Source organism: Podarcis cretensis (assembly GCF_951804945.1).
Source record: "Podarcis cretensis genome assembly, chromosome: 1".
Lineage (NCBI taxonomy): Eukaryota > Metazoa > Chordata > Lepidosauria > Squamata > Lacertidae > Podarcis > Podarcis cretensis.
The window spans coordinates 130,859,616-130,873,949 of NC_137170.1; the positions used below are offsets into that span (position 1 = coordinate 130,859,616).

General features: G+C 46.7%; 1 protein-coding gene and 1 long non-coding RNA gene across 3 annotated transcripts in view; one reads left to right on the forward strand and one right to left on the reverse strand.

Moving 5' to 3' along the window:
• Positions 1 to 14,334, reverse strand: part of LOC307220053 — a 260,005-nt gene that overhangs the window by 43,261 nt on the left and 202,410 nt on the right. The gene's annotated exons all lie outside the window — the stretch shown is intronic.
• The window catches only part of LOC307217571 (cyclic nucleotide-binding domain-containing protein 2-like), a 39,779-nt gene that overhangs the window by 8,305 nt on the left and 17,140 nt on the right, over positions 1 to 14,334 (forward strand). For both annotated transcript variants that reach the window (XM_079979043.1, XM_079979042.1), the window contains exons 4-7: positions 2,378 to 2,541; positions 6,395 to 6,551; positions 7,688 to 7,839; positions 9,113 to 9,251. In XM_079979043.1, the coding sequence (XP_079835169.1) occupies positions 2,378 to 2,541; positions 6,395 to 6,551; positions 7,688 to 7,839; positions 9,113 to 9,251 (612 nt within the window). The remainder of the gene's footprint in view (positions 1 to 2,377; positions 2,542 to 6,394; positions 6,552 to 7,687; positions 7,840 to 9,112; positions 9,252 to 14,334) is intronic.

Sequence of the window (14,334 nt, forward strand, 5' to 3'; positions counted from 1 at the left end):
TTAGGGAGCAGGCTAGCAGGCAGGGCCCATGACTTACATCATAGGAGCCTACACAACACAAAACACTGTTGCTGTATTCAGGTTTTATTTTATTTGTGTTTTTTTATCTCAGATTTTGGAAATGTACATCAAGGGTATTTTTTCTTTAAATTTTTTGGGCCCCCCAAGAGAGTGGGGCCCTAAGCTATAGATTATTTAGCTTATACGTAAATCTGGCGCTACTTGGGGGGCAGGAGTCCAGTTTCTTCTGCACCTAGCAGAAGAAACAGGAGGGCTCCCATATGTACTAGCTTCAACTCAACTAAAAATGACAAAGAAGTTGACAAACGGCTTCAAGTTGTGCAATCTGAGTAGCACAACCTGATTCCGACAGCCTGTGGCAGGTGTGTGGCCTTGATGCTCCTAAGATGTGCAGACACCTCCTTCTAGATACTGCTGCTTCCTCTGGTAGTTCTGATCACCGCTTCATACTTAAGAATCTCTGGGTGGACATGTAAAAGGGTAAAAGGGTGTTGGGAAATGATTTATAATGAATTGAACAAAATGTCTAAAATTACTCCCCTCCCCCGCCCAAACCAGAGTCCTTTCTGTTGGGGATAACCCATACAGTGGTACCTCGGGTTACAAATGCTTCAGGTTACATACGCTTCAGGTTACAGACTCTGCTAACCCAGAAATAGTGCTTCAGGTTAAGAATTTTGCTTCAGGATGAGAACAGAAATTGTGCTCCGGTGGCGCGGTGCCAGTGGGAGGCCCCATTAGCTAAAGTGGTGCTTCAGGTTAAGAACAGTTTCAGGTTAAGAACGGACCTCCGGAACAAATTAAGTACTTAACCCAAGGTACCACTGTACTGAAATTCCCAGGTGTCAGAAAAGGTGATTTATGTATGTAACAACTGGGCCCCGTGTTTTGTTAGCCCCCAAATGGAAAATGAGTAAGGTCTCAAACATTAAAAAATTAACAACTTACCATATTTTTCTGTGTATTGGACACCCCCATGTATTGGACGCCCCCTATTTTTGGGGAACCCAAATTAAGAAAATGGGGGGGGGGGAATTGCCCTGACTTGTTGAAATTTGCGGGGGGGGGGGAGTGTTATGTACTGAAGTTCTCACCCTGGGCCAGCAGGGGGTTACTGTAGATAGTTTTCACTCAGGTCCACATATGCAAATAAGGGATTGAAAGTGACGTTCAGTGATTGGATAGTTACAGAAAATGGTTACTGTTGTGTTCTAGTGGAGTTCTATATATAGCAGGCTGGCTGAACCCTTCAGTTCAGTTCTGTTCTGGCCTGTGAATAAACAAGAGCTGTTTGAAGAATCGCTGCGTCGTCTGATATGTTCACCCACAACTTAACAGGGAGGATTGCCCAGAGGCTAACAGCCCCAGGCATCTAACAGGCCGCCTATCAGCTGTTCCCTCGCTGGCAGTTGCTGAGCTTTGGGTGGGGGGCAGAGTTGAGCTTTTGGGGGTGGGAAAGAGTGGCGAAGCTTTTTTTCAATTACTTTAAGCACTTTCCGCGGAGCCTCCATACAGTATTCTGCTTGCCTCCTCCCACTCTGCCTTCCCTACAACGGGGAGAGAGGCTGTAGGCAGTCCGTTTTTGCCTTGCGGTATCTTCATGCAGCTCCATTTGTGTGCGGGCAGCGCAACGTTACACAGGAGGAGCGCGGTGATTGACGTAATATCCCCACTCTACGCCTTTAACATCCTCCCAAAAACTTCTCTTCTTATTTTATTAAGGCACAATGTTTTGCTGATGTTAAAACCACGCCTTATAGACGGAAAAATACAGTAAGTTGACAGAATATGCACAACTTGCAGACTTGACATACAGAAGAAGAAAACAAGAAGAACATACGTTTTAAAGAAAATGGGGAAATGTTTATTGAATATATGGAAAATAATTGCGTACAGCTGAAAATACTGGCAGCATTAAGACAGCAGTGTAAATAAGTTTTGATGGATGTAATAATGGAAAAACCGATTGGTATAGTTTTTGTAAAATATGCAGGGATATAAGATATGCAAAATGAACCATGGAAAGAGAGGAAGGGAAGCCATGGATATCTTACGTATGTAAAATGCTTATCTGACATTGTAAAACAGAAAATTTAATAAAAAATCAAAATAAAAAATAAAAAAAAATGCAGCCATTGCTTTCTCAGTTGAATTGTGATTCTCAGTGTAAGACAATCTCACGGACAGCTGTATAAAATGTTCTGCAGGTGCACCTAAAAGGCAAGAAGGGAGTCATTGTTTTTATTTCCTGAGAAAAATAATCATGCTCAAGTCTGCCGGGAGCATAGGAATGCCTTCACTGACCCACATAAATGTGCTTGTCTATTAATCTAAATGATGTTTGGTATCTTCGCAGGAGCATTTTCCTTTTAAAGCAATCCAAATCACCAAGAAGCCACCGGCGTGGAGGACTGATTCTGAAATAAAACATTTGCAGAACCGCTTGCAGTTTGTGGAAAGCTTTCGACAGTATAGTCCAACCCTGCAAAGTCTTCTGGCCAAAGTGATTCGCTTTGAACGGTAACCGGAAGGGTGGCGATGGTGGGCTTTGTAGCAATTCAGTGTATTTCTGTAATTTGGTTCCATCTTTCTGAATTGTCCAGAGATCTAAATTCTAATACCAATACCCTGAAATGAGCCTGGTAGCCAGTGGAGAAGCAACATGCTGCAGCCCCTGGAGCAGAGAACAGGCAGGGGCATGGCTGGCACGTGTCCTGGGTGCGTGGTGCATTGCCCACAGAGGCGCGGCACATGTCCCGGGGGCAGCGGCCGCGATGGCACCCTTTCCCCAAATGGTACCTGTTAAGTTGTGGGTGAACGTATCAGACGACACAGCGATTCTTCAAACAGCTCTTGTTTATTCACAGACCAGAACAGAACTGGGCTGAAGGGTTCAGCCAACCTGCTTATATAGAGCTCAACTACAAAGCAACAGTAACCACTTTCTGTAACTATCCAGTCCAGTCACTTTCAATTCCTTATTTGCATATGTGGACCTGAGTGAAAACTATTTACAGTATCCCCCTGCTGGCCCAGGGTGTGACGCGGCAGCTAAAAAAGCCAATGCAATTCTGGGCTGCATCAATAGGAGTATAGCATCTAGATCAAGGGAAGTAATAGAGCCACTGTATTCTGCTCTGGTCAGACCTCACCTGGAATACTGTGTCCAGTTCTGGGCACCACAGCTCAAGAAGGACACTGACAAACTGGAACGTGTCCAGAGGAGGGCAACCAAAATGGTCAAAGGCCTGGAAACGATGCCTTATGAGGAACGGCTAAGGGAGCTGGGCATGTTTAGCCTGGAGAAGAGGAGGTTAAGGGGTGATATGATAGCCATATATAAAAGGATGTCACATAGAGGAGGGAGAAAGGTTGTTTTCTGCTGCTCCAGAGAAGCGGACACGGAGCAATGGTTCCAAGCTACAAGAAAGAAGATTCCACCTAAACATTAGGAAGAACTTCCTGACAGTAAGAGCTGTTCAACAGTGGAATTTGCTGCCAAGGAGTGTGGTGGAGTCTCCTTCTTTGGAGGTCTTTAAGCAGAGGCTTGACAACCATATGTCAGGAGTGCTCTGATGGTGTTTCCTGCTTGGCAGGGGGTTGGACTCGATGGCCCTTGTGGTCTCTTCCAACTCTATGATTCTATGAACTTCAGTACATAACAGTACGGTGGCGCTCCCGAGTCCCCCCTTTGTACGCCAGTGCTGGTAGCTCACAGGCACTGCTTTCAGGATTGCTGTTATGCGATCCCATACTCACCCCTTGCAATAGTCAGGTGGGCACATTCTGCGCCAGCTGCAGCTCCCCGGCTATTTTGAAGCACAGCGCTTGCAGTGCCCATCGCGATAAACCACACTTGTGCGGTTACCAGGGGATGGGTTACTGAAGCTGGTTCGATCCTGGTCCAAAAAGAGCTAGAGCTACATCTGGAAGTCTCAGTTTAAAAAAGAGGCCCACCGGCTCCTCTGCCTGCCAGCCTTGAGTCGAGAAGGCCAGGCTAGCTGGCGCCACTATTGCCCACCAGCTTGGCAATCTGCTTCTGCTGCTTCTCGCAGTGCCAGTTAACATGGAGAGTCAGCCCAGCCGTGGGGAGAAGGAAGCAGGGGCTGGCCGGCCTCGGGATCCATAGCAGCCTCCGCCATTGCTTGGCACGAAGAATGGCAGAAGGAAGAGTGTGGGATTGAGGAAGGCGCCCAGAAGTGGCTCTCTGGCGATCTCTATTCAGACTCTCCAAGTGCCCCTATTTCCCAGGGACAGTCCACGATTTACATACGCCGTCCCAGTTTCTGATTTGATCCTAGAGCATCCTTTCCTTAAAGGTTAAGGGACCCCTGACCATTAGGTCCAGTTGTGGCCGACTCTGGGGTTGCAGCGCTCATCTCGCTTTACTGGCCGAGGGAGCCGGCGTACAGCTTCCGGGTCATGCGGCCAGCATGACTAAGCCACTTCTGGAGAACCAGAGCAGCGCATGGAAACGTCGTTTACCTTCCCGCCGGAGCGGTACCTATTTATCTACTTTGACGTGCTTTCGAACTGCTAGGTTGGCAGAAGCAGGGACCAAGCAATGGGAGCTCACCCCGTCGCGGGGATTCAAAGTACTGACCTTCTGATCGGCAAGTCCTAGGCTCTGTGGTTTAAGCCACAGCGCCACCCACGTCCCGGTATCCTTAACTTAAAGGTACGGGCCAGTCTTGACAGACTCTAGGGTTGTGCGCTCATCTCACTCTTTGGCCAGGAGCCAGCACTGTCTGCAGACACTTCCAGGTCACGTGGCCAGCGTGGCCAGCGTGACAAGCTGCATCTGGCGAGCCAGTGCAGCACACGGTTCACAGTTTACCTTCCCGCTGGTAAGCGGTCCCTATTTATCTACTTGCACTTAAGGGTGCTTTCGAACTGCTCGGTTGGCAGGTGCTGGGACCGAACAACGGGAGCTCACCCCGCCGCGGGGATTCGAACCGCTGACCATGCGATCGGCAAGTCCTAGGCGCTGAGGTTTTACCCACAGCGCCACCCGCGTCCCTTAACTTAGGGCATCCCTATTTTCTTCAGAGAAATGTTGGAGGGTATGGAGTTATTTGACTCCCGAGCCGTCTGAAGGCAGCCCTGTATAGGGAAGTTAAAAAAAAAAAAAAAGTTTATTGTTATTTTTTCTATATCTTGGAAGCCGCCCAGAGTGGCTGGGGCAACCCAATAGATGGGCTGAGTATCAATAGTAAAATTATTATTCTGGAATAGGACGTCCCTATTTTTATTGGCACTGTGGCCATGCCAGTGGCGCTGTGCTCTAAACCACAGAGCCTAGGACCTGCGGATCAGAAGGTCGGCGGTTCGAATCCCCGCGACATTGTGAGCTCCTGTTGCTTGGTCCCAGCTCCTGCCAACCTAGCAGTTCGAAAGCACACCAGTGCAAGTAGATAAACAGGCGGGAAAGTAAATGGCGTTTCCATGTGCTGCTCTGGTTTCGCCAGAAGCGGCTTAGTCATGCTGGCCACATGACCCAGAAAAACTGTCTGCGGACAAACGTCGTCTCCCTTGGCCAGTAAAGTGAGATGAGTGCCGCAACCCCAGAGTTGTTTGTGACTGGACTTAACTGTCAAGAGTCCTTTTACCTTTTTATTTTTATTGGAGAAATGTTGGAGGGTATGTCTATAGCAGCTGCATAAGATCTAATGGGTTACCGAGGAGGAGAGCGGGGAGCAGGGCTTGGCAAGCAGCAGAAGCGGGGACTCAGCCCCCAGTTCAAACATAAACCGGGGATGTTGCTTTTTAAATTGGAGTCAACTTCCGTGCTTAAAAAGTCCAGGAGTGGTTTGCTGTATGCGGCAGACTGCATGACAAAGTGTGGATTGTACAGTTACTAATGGGATTTGTGTACAACTCAGTCTAGATGTACCGTTCCTACGCAGGTGGCACTGTGGTCTAAACCACTGAGCCTCTTGGGCTTGCCAATCAGAAGGTCGGCGGTTCAAATCCCCGCAATGGAGTGAGCTCCCATTGTTCTGTCCCGGCTCCTGCCAACCTAGCAGTTGGAAAGCATGCCAGTGCAAGTAGATAAATAGGTAGCACAGTGGCGGGAAGGTAAACAGCATTTCCGTGTGCTCTGGTTTCCATCACGGTGTCCCATTGTGCTAGAAGCAGTTTAGTTATGCTGACCACATGATCCAGAAAGCTGTCTGTGGACAAACGCCGGCTCCCTCGGCCTGAAAGCGAGATGGGCACCGCAACCCCATAGTCGCCTTTGGCTGGACGTAACTGTCCAGGGGTCCTTTACATTTACCTTTTTTTTTACCTATGTTGCTTCTGTAAGCAGACGTCTTTCGGTTCAGGTTTATTTCCACTAGCTAATGATCTTGTCCGGTTGTCTGCTTTCTAGGTTTGGTCGCAGGAGAGTCATCATCAAAAAGGGACACCAGGCAGACAGTTTCTACTTCATCTATTGTGGTTCCGTTGCTATCACTGATGATGAGGATGGTAGCAGCGCGTTTGTAGAAGCCGCTCCGACTACAGTTCGGAGAGGTGCTTGTTTTGGCGTAAGTGCTAATCTGTAAGAATATTATTATTATTATTAATAATATTATTATTTATACCCCACCCATCTGGCTGGCTTTTCCCAGTCACTCTGGGCAGCTTACAGAACATTAAAAATGATAAAACATTAGACATTTAAAATTTCCCGATACAGGTGATGTCTTTTAGATGTCTTCTAATAGTCAGATGTTTGTTTATTTCCTTGACATCGGGTGGGAGGGTGCTCCATAGGGCGGGTGGGAGCCAATGTAGGTCATTCAGGACCGGTGTTATATGGTCTTGGCAGCCACTCCCAGTCACCCATCCCAGCTGCCGCATTCTGGATTAATCATCCATTTCAGAATTTATATATATATATAAATGCATGGACCTTTACATCAACATGGAATCCCAGGATCTGAGTTCAGTTCTGGTACTCAGAACAAATTCTCAGATAGAGAGGGGTAGGGTAAACAGAAAAATTAGAGTCTAGGAAAGCAGAGCAGTAGCCAGAGGAGAGGAAAAACTGCCGTGAAAAGAGCAGAGGTGCTGTGGAAACAATGGTTTAGAGTTGTAAGCCACAGTGGGTGATAGAAAAGCATACCCCCTAACATTTCTCCAATGAAAATAGGGTGTCCTATTCAATAATATTCAATAATAGTGGGACGCGGGTGGTGCATAACTCCATACTGTTAAGTTGTGGGTGAACATATCAGACAACACAGCGATTCTTCAAACAGCTTTTTATTTGTAAGCTGGAACAGAACTGAATCGCAAACAGCTCAGCCGGCCTGCTTTTATAGGCAGCCGGCTGTCAACACTGTAGCAACAACAACCCAGGGTTTCTCGCCTAAGGTCACTGACGTGGACCTGAGTGAAAACTATATACACGATACTCCTGGTGGCCAGGGTGAGAACTTCAATACATAACACATACCCTCCAACATTTCTCTGTTGAAAGTAGGGATGTCCTGAGGGAAAGCGGGAGGTGGGTGAGGAAAGAAAAAATGGTGAAAGAATAGGAAGAGATAGTAGAACTATGCATTGCTGAGAACCACAAAGTGAAGAATTGTAGATTGACTTGAAATATCACTGGCTGTAGGCACCTACTATTGGCTGTGCTGCCCAGATTCATTCCTATCTCCCTGCTTATTATTAGGAAATTGCCCTTTTGCAAAACACAAGGAGGGTCGCCACTGTTGTCTGCCTGGAGGAAACAGAATTGTTGGTGGTGGACAAAAGTGATTTTTTTGCCTACGAGCTAGACAAGGAACTTAACCGAGAGTTCAAAAACCGATATGAATTCCTGAGGTAGCGTATCCCTGCGTAACTCTGTACCACTGCTTCTCTGCATCATTCCTTTCCCCTCTCGTGTCCCTTTGCCCTCTTCCCGGCTCCTTTAAAAAGCCGGGCTTTGCGTCACAACCTCTAATGACAATGTGTATTTAAGCTTTCTCACGGTGAGTGCATGGAACGTGGGTGGCGCTGTGGTCTAAACCACAGAGCCTTGGGCTTGCCAATCAAAAGGTTGGTGGTTTGAATCCCTGCGACGGGGTGAGCTCCCATTGCTCAGTCCTAGCTCCTGCCAACCTAGCAGTTCGAAAGCACCCCAAAAAGTGCAAGTAGATTAATAGATGCCGGGAAGGTAAACGACGTTTCTGTGCGCTGCTCTGGTTTCGGTGTTCCATTGCGCCAGAAGCGGCTTAGTCATGCTGTACGCCGGCTCCCTTGGCCTGTAAAGTGAGATGAGTGCCGCAACCCCTGCAACTGGACTTAACTGTCAGAGGTCCTTTACCTTTACAGTGAGAGCATCCTTATGTGATACAGTGGTACCTCGGGTTAAGAACTTAATTTGTCCTGGAGGTCCGTTCTTAACCTGAAACTGTTCTTAACCTGAGGTACCACTTTAGCTAATGGGGTCTCCTGCTGCCACCGCACTGTGGCGGTGCAATTTCTGTTCTCATGCTGAAGCAAAGTTCTTAACCCGAGGTACAGTGGTACCTCAGGTTACAAACACTTCGGGTTACAGACACCGCTAACCCAGAAGTAGTACCTTGGGTTAAGAACTTTACCTCAGGATAAGAACAGAAATCACGCGCCGGTGGCAGCATTAGCTAAAGTGGTACCTCAGGTTAAGAACAGTTTCAGGTTAAGAACGGACCTCCGGAACGAATTAAGTACGTAACCAGAGGTACCACTGTACTACTTCTGGGTTAGTGGAGTCTGTAACCTGAAGCGTCTGTAACCTGAAGCGTCTGTAACCTGAGATACCACCGTACAAGAGTGCTTTTACTATGAAAAGTCTGAGTCAGCTGCTGTTCCGTTGTCACAAGAAGCACAGTTCCAAAAAAGAGCTGCTTTAAAATAAAATAAAAAAACCTCTTTCCCAATAAGCGCTGCTCATTCTGACCCAGTATGCAGATTCCCAGCACTTTCCAGTCCTTTTATCATTATTATTTTTCTAACACCTCCCTCCTCTCAAGGGTGAATGTGTAGGCCCATGCCTACCTCGGCACTGAAATCACGGTTGCCAGCTTGAAACCCTTGCAGATGAAAGCTTTGCATGTATCCCTCCTTTTTTCAGAAGCGTCGACCTTTTTGAAACGCTGCCCGATTCTTCAGTAGCGAAAATAGCCTACTTCTGCAAAATCGAGAGGTTCCACTATGGGCAGGTGATTACTAGCGACATCACAGATACATCCACGATGATATTTATTACAAAGGTGAGCTCAGCGTGTGATTAATCCATCATAATATGCTTTATTTTCCCAACAGGTGGGGATGCCACTGTAGCCCTTGGGGGGGTCTGTTTCCTTTGGAGGTGAGCATATTGGACGTCAGTTCTGGGATGGGTGGCTTTCATAGCTGTCAACTTTCAGATTTGAAAATAAGGGATCAGCAGCCTTGAAAATAAGGGATCAGCAGCCTCACCTGTCCTGGGGATGGTCTACGGGATACCTAACAGTCCGGGATGGCAGTGGGAACCGGCGGGAAACAGCACTGGAATAAGGGAATTTCCCACAAAAAAAGGGAAGGTTGACAGCTATGGGGGGTATATTGCTGTGGAAATCTTTTATTTACAAGTCCATGCACAAAGCAGAAGTTAGAGCATAATGACCACTCTCCACATCAAATAGAGGGTGCCCTTTGCATGGCCGCACACAGCTCCCCTGATCTTCTGTGACTCCTATCAGAGCGCTCCTTGACCGCCTCCCCAAATCACGAACCTTGAGGTTCCCCCCAAACCTCAGTTCAAATAACCAATTGTGACTGGGGAGGCAGAGCCAGGGGAGTGGACCAAGAAGGTGTAGTCTTCACTCTGGTCCGCTCTGTTAGCCTAAAAAGGGGGCGGAGCCTACCAGGGAGTTCTCAGTCAGCTCCAGTGCTTCACCTACTCTGCCCTTCCCTCCCTTCGTTTAGGATTTTTATTGCAGGTTAACTTCTTCTTTAAGGGATGCGGGTGGCGCTGTAGGTTAAACCACAGAGCCTAGGACTTGCCGATCAGAACATCGGCAGTTCGAATCCCCGCGACGGGGTGAGCTCCCGTTGCTCGGTCCCTGCTCCTGCCAAACTAGCAGTTCAAAAGCACCTCAAAGTGCACGTAGATAAATAGGTACCGCTCCAGCGGGAAGGTAAACGGCATTTCCGTGCGCTGCTCTGGTTCGCCAGAAGCGGCTTAGTCATGCTGGCCACATGACCCGGAAGCTGTACGCCGGCTCCCTTGGCCAATAAAGCGAGATGAGCACTGCAACCCCAGAGTTGGTCATGACTGGACCTAATGGTCAGGGGTCCCTTTACCTTTACCTTTTAACTTCATCTTTACAGGTATGCGGGCGCTGCTACGGTCTCTTAAAGGACCAGGAAGGAATTTTCCCTGCATTGGCAGGTTTCACCTTCCCAGTAGCAAAATGTCACAACTTTGGTGGTTTTAGGCCTTGGGCGGAATCCTTTAGTCTATCTTCCCTAAATGGGGGGGTGAAGCGGTGACACATGCCCCCCCGTGGCGGAGATCCCAGGGTTCAACGTGAAAGGGGTTGTGTTGAGGGGAGTCACTGGGCATACCCTGAAAGGTTGTCAGTGCAATCCCCTGTGTTGCGGTGAAATGGGGGGTGGGTTCTCTGCTTAAACATACGTCTTCCAGAGCCAGCCCAATCCCCAGACAGTTTGGTTAACCCTGATGTGCCCCAGATCCGTGGCCGGGGACTGGGAGGGATAAACGCCCAATGCCTAAGCCAAAGTCTTCCTACATCTGAAAGTTTAATAAAGTTGTGGCCAATTTCAATCCCATAACATGTTGTCACTATTCCACCAACTATTATTCCACCACCATTCCCATAACACGTTGTCACTATTATTCCACCAACTATTTTTCCACCACCATTCCCATAACACGTTGTCACTATTATTACAAGTCATTATTCCGCCCAGGGTGTTGCCTGGGGTTGGGGGGGGGGGAGGGTGGTCTCTGCCTGGGTATGCAAAAATCTCCAAAGCAACATTGGACCAAACGTCCAATACAAACAATAACTGGGTGGCCTTGTGGCCACTTTTCTGCTGCCTGACTCCAGAATATTATGGACTGGGCAGATGATGGGTTGTATCCAAAGCTGGAGTTTCTTTTTTTTAATTAAAAAATTATTAGATTTTCCACAATGATAACACAAACCACAATGCAAAATGATACACAAAAACAGAAAAAGGGGAAAAAAAGAAAAAAAGGGAACAATAAACAGATAAACAATAACAACAAACTTAATTCTTCAATCCTTTTAAACATCTTGGTTGACTTCCTCAAATCCCTCCCTTCTGAGTTTCCTTGTAATTAAAAGTAACAGCTTTCCAAAATCATTATTAAACTAAAACAATTTCCAATTATAGTCCATCTCATTCACTTTTCTTAACATTCTAAATCCCGTTTATTTAATTATAACTTACCGGTAGTTTAATCCTAGACCTATTGGTTTCTTTCAAGTAATTTCTAATTTTTTATATTCCAAAGCTGGAGTTTCGTTCAGGCAACAAACTTGTGCTGTGAAACAACCTTTCCTCTTCCGCTGCCTTTAGCCCCTTGAACCCCCTTGCAGGGGGAGGAAAGGAATAGGAAAGTCTCGGGCAGCGAAATGGCGTCCGGGCAGATTTCCGCTGAATCGGCAAAATATCCGGGAAAACACAGGTGTATGGCAAGTAGGGCAAGAATACATTAAGAATATAACAAGAATACAAAGCTGAAGCTGAATGAACTGCGGCTAAAATACTAGGTTCATTTTTCACATGGTCTAGTCCAGGCATAGGCAAACTCGGCCCCCCAGATGTTTTGGGACTACAACTCCCATCATCCCTAGCTAACAGGACCAGTGCTCAGGGATGATGGGAGTTGTAGTCCCAAAACATCTGGAGGGCTGAGTTTGCCTATGCCTGGTCTAGTTCTTCCCCTGCCCACCCCCCTAATATTCTTAAGAGGGTCTCTTCTGCAGTCTTCAGAGAGTAGCTGGAAGTGGGGAGGCAGAAAAAGATCCTCCTTTCCTTCCACTCTGCAGTTTTAATCTGAAATCTTCGGTGCAGTACTGCACCCAGAGCTCAGAAAATGCTCGCGCTCATGAAATTCCCTCTTCCAAAATGTGCTTAGAACAATAGGAGTTTCAAACACTGGTATTTTCGCGCAGGAGACAGAAAATCTCACAAGTGCCTCTCTGTGGCAGAATAACAGTAAAAACAACAAATTGCTGTCCGTTGATGATATCTAAGAAAAGGCCATCTCGTTCTGTCTCATACTAAGGCCAACCTTGGTGGAATGTGATGCTGGACAAAGGGAAAGAATTAGCATGGTGCCCTGGTAGAGTTAGAACTAAGGTTTCAGCTTCTAATTTAGTTAATCAATTCAATATCCTTTTAAACTCCCCCCTGCCAAAAAATGTAAATTATATTCTTAAGAAGACACTGTAGATGGCAGTACAGTCAAACCTCAGCTCCTGGACGGCTCTGTTTTTGTTTTTTCAAAAAAAAATTTGATTTTCCAAATTTATAAACAGACAAACAAATATAAATCCTAACTGTAATTATTCCACTATTATTAACATTGTTAGGTCACTTCCTCAAATCCCCCCCAGCTGAATTTCAATGTATATCATTGTAACAACTTTCCAAAACTAATTTCTCGTAAAATTTACTTAATCAATTAACTTCTTTCTTACTTTTCATATAAAATTTAAACATAACATTATATAAAAACACATACAGTGGTGCCCCGCAAGACGAATGCCTCGCAAGACGGAAGACCCGCTAGACGAAAGGGTTTTCCGTTTTGGAGGCGCTTTGCAAAACGAATTTCCTATGGGCTTGCTTCGCAAGACGAAAATGTCTTGCGAGTTCCTGCGGGGTTTTTTCCCCTCCCCCCTTTTTCTAAGCCGCTAAGCTGCTTATCTGCTTATCCGCTAAGCCAATAAGCCGCTAAAAGCCGCTAATAGCGCTAATCCGCTAATCCGTCAATGGGCTTGCTTCGCAAGACAAAAAAACCGCTAGACGAAGAGAGTCGCGGAACGTATTCTTTTCGTCTTGCGAGGCACCACTGTATTTAAATCCTAAGCCAATCTGGTATTTGCAAGTATTTCTATTTAAGTTATCTTAGCATAGCTAAATATTCTTTAAATTTCCTCCATTTTTCCTGGTACTCCTCCTCCTTCTGGTCGCGGACTCCTCCAGTCAGGTCGGCTAGCTCCCAAAAGTCCATCATCTCCATCGGACGGCTCTGTTTTTGAACAATTCAGTTCCCGAGCACCAAAACCCCGGAAGTAAATGGTCCGTTTTTCGAATATTTTTCAGAAGCTGAACATCCGACACAGTTTCCTCTTGAGTGCAGGAAGCTCCTGCAACCAATCAGAAGCCGTACCTTGGTTGTCGAATGTTTCGGAAGCTGAATGGGGCTTCCGGAACGGATTACGTTCAACAACCGAGGTTCGACTGTATTCCTCAGGAAACTCCCTATAAACTGTCAAGGTTTATGTTGTTGTTGCTGTTTAGTCGTTTAGTCATGTCCGACTCTTCATGACCCTATGGACCAGAGCACGCCAGGCACTTCTGTCTTCCACTGCCTCCCGCAGTTTGGTCAAACTCATGCTGGTAGCTTTGAGAACACTGTCCCACCATCTCGTCCTCTGTCGTCCCCTTCTCCTTGTGCCCTCCATCTTTCCCAACATCAGGGTCTTTTCCAGGGAGCCTTCTCTTCTCATGAGGTGGCCAAAGTATTGGAGCCTCAGCTTCACGATCTGTCCTTCCAGTGAGCACTCAGGGCTGATTTCCTTCAGAATGGAGAGGTTTGATCTTCTTGCAGTCCATGGGACTCTCAAGAGTCTCCTCCAACACCATAATTCAAAAGCATTAATTCTTCGGTGATCAGCCTTCTTTATGGTCCAGCTCTCACTTCCATACATCACTACTGGGAAAACCATAGCTTTTACTATACGGACCTTTGTTTGCAAGGTGATGTCTCTACTTTTTAAGATGCTGTCTAGGTTTGTCATTTCTTTTCTCCCAAGAAGCAGGCGTCTTTTAATTTCGTGGCGGCTGTCACCATCTGCAGTGATCATGGAGCCCAAGAAAGTAATATCTCTCACTGCCTCCATTTCTTCCCCTCCTATTTGCCAGGAGGTGATGGGCCCAGTGGCCATGATCTTCTTTTTTTTTGATGTTGAGCTTCAGACCATATTTTGCGCTCTCCTCTTTCACCCTCAATAAAAGATTCTTTAATTCTTCCTCACTTTCTGCCATCAAGGTTGTGTCATTTGCATATCTGAGGTTGTTGCAATCTTA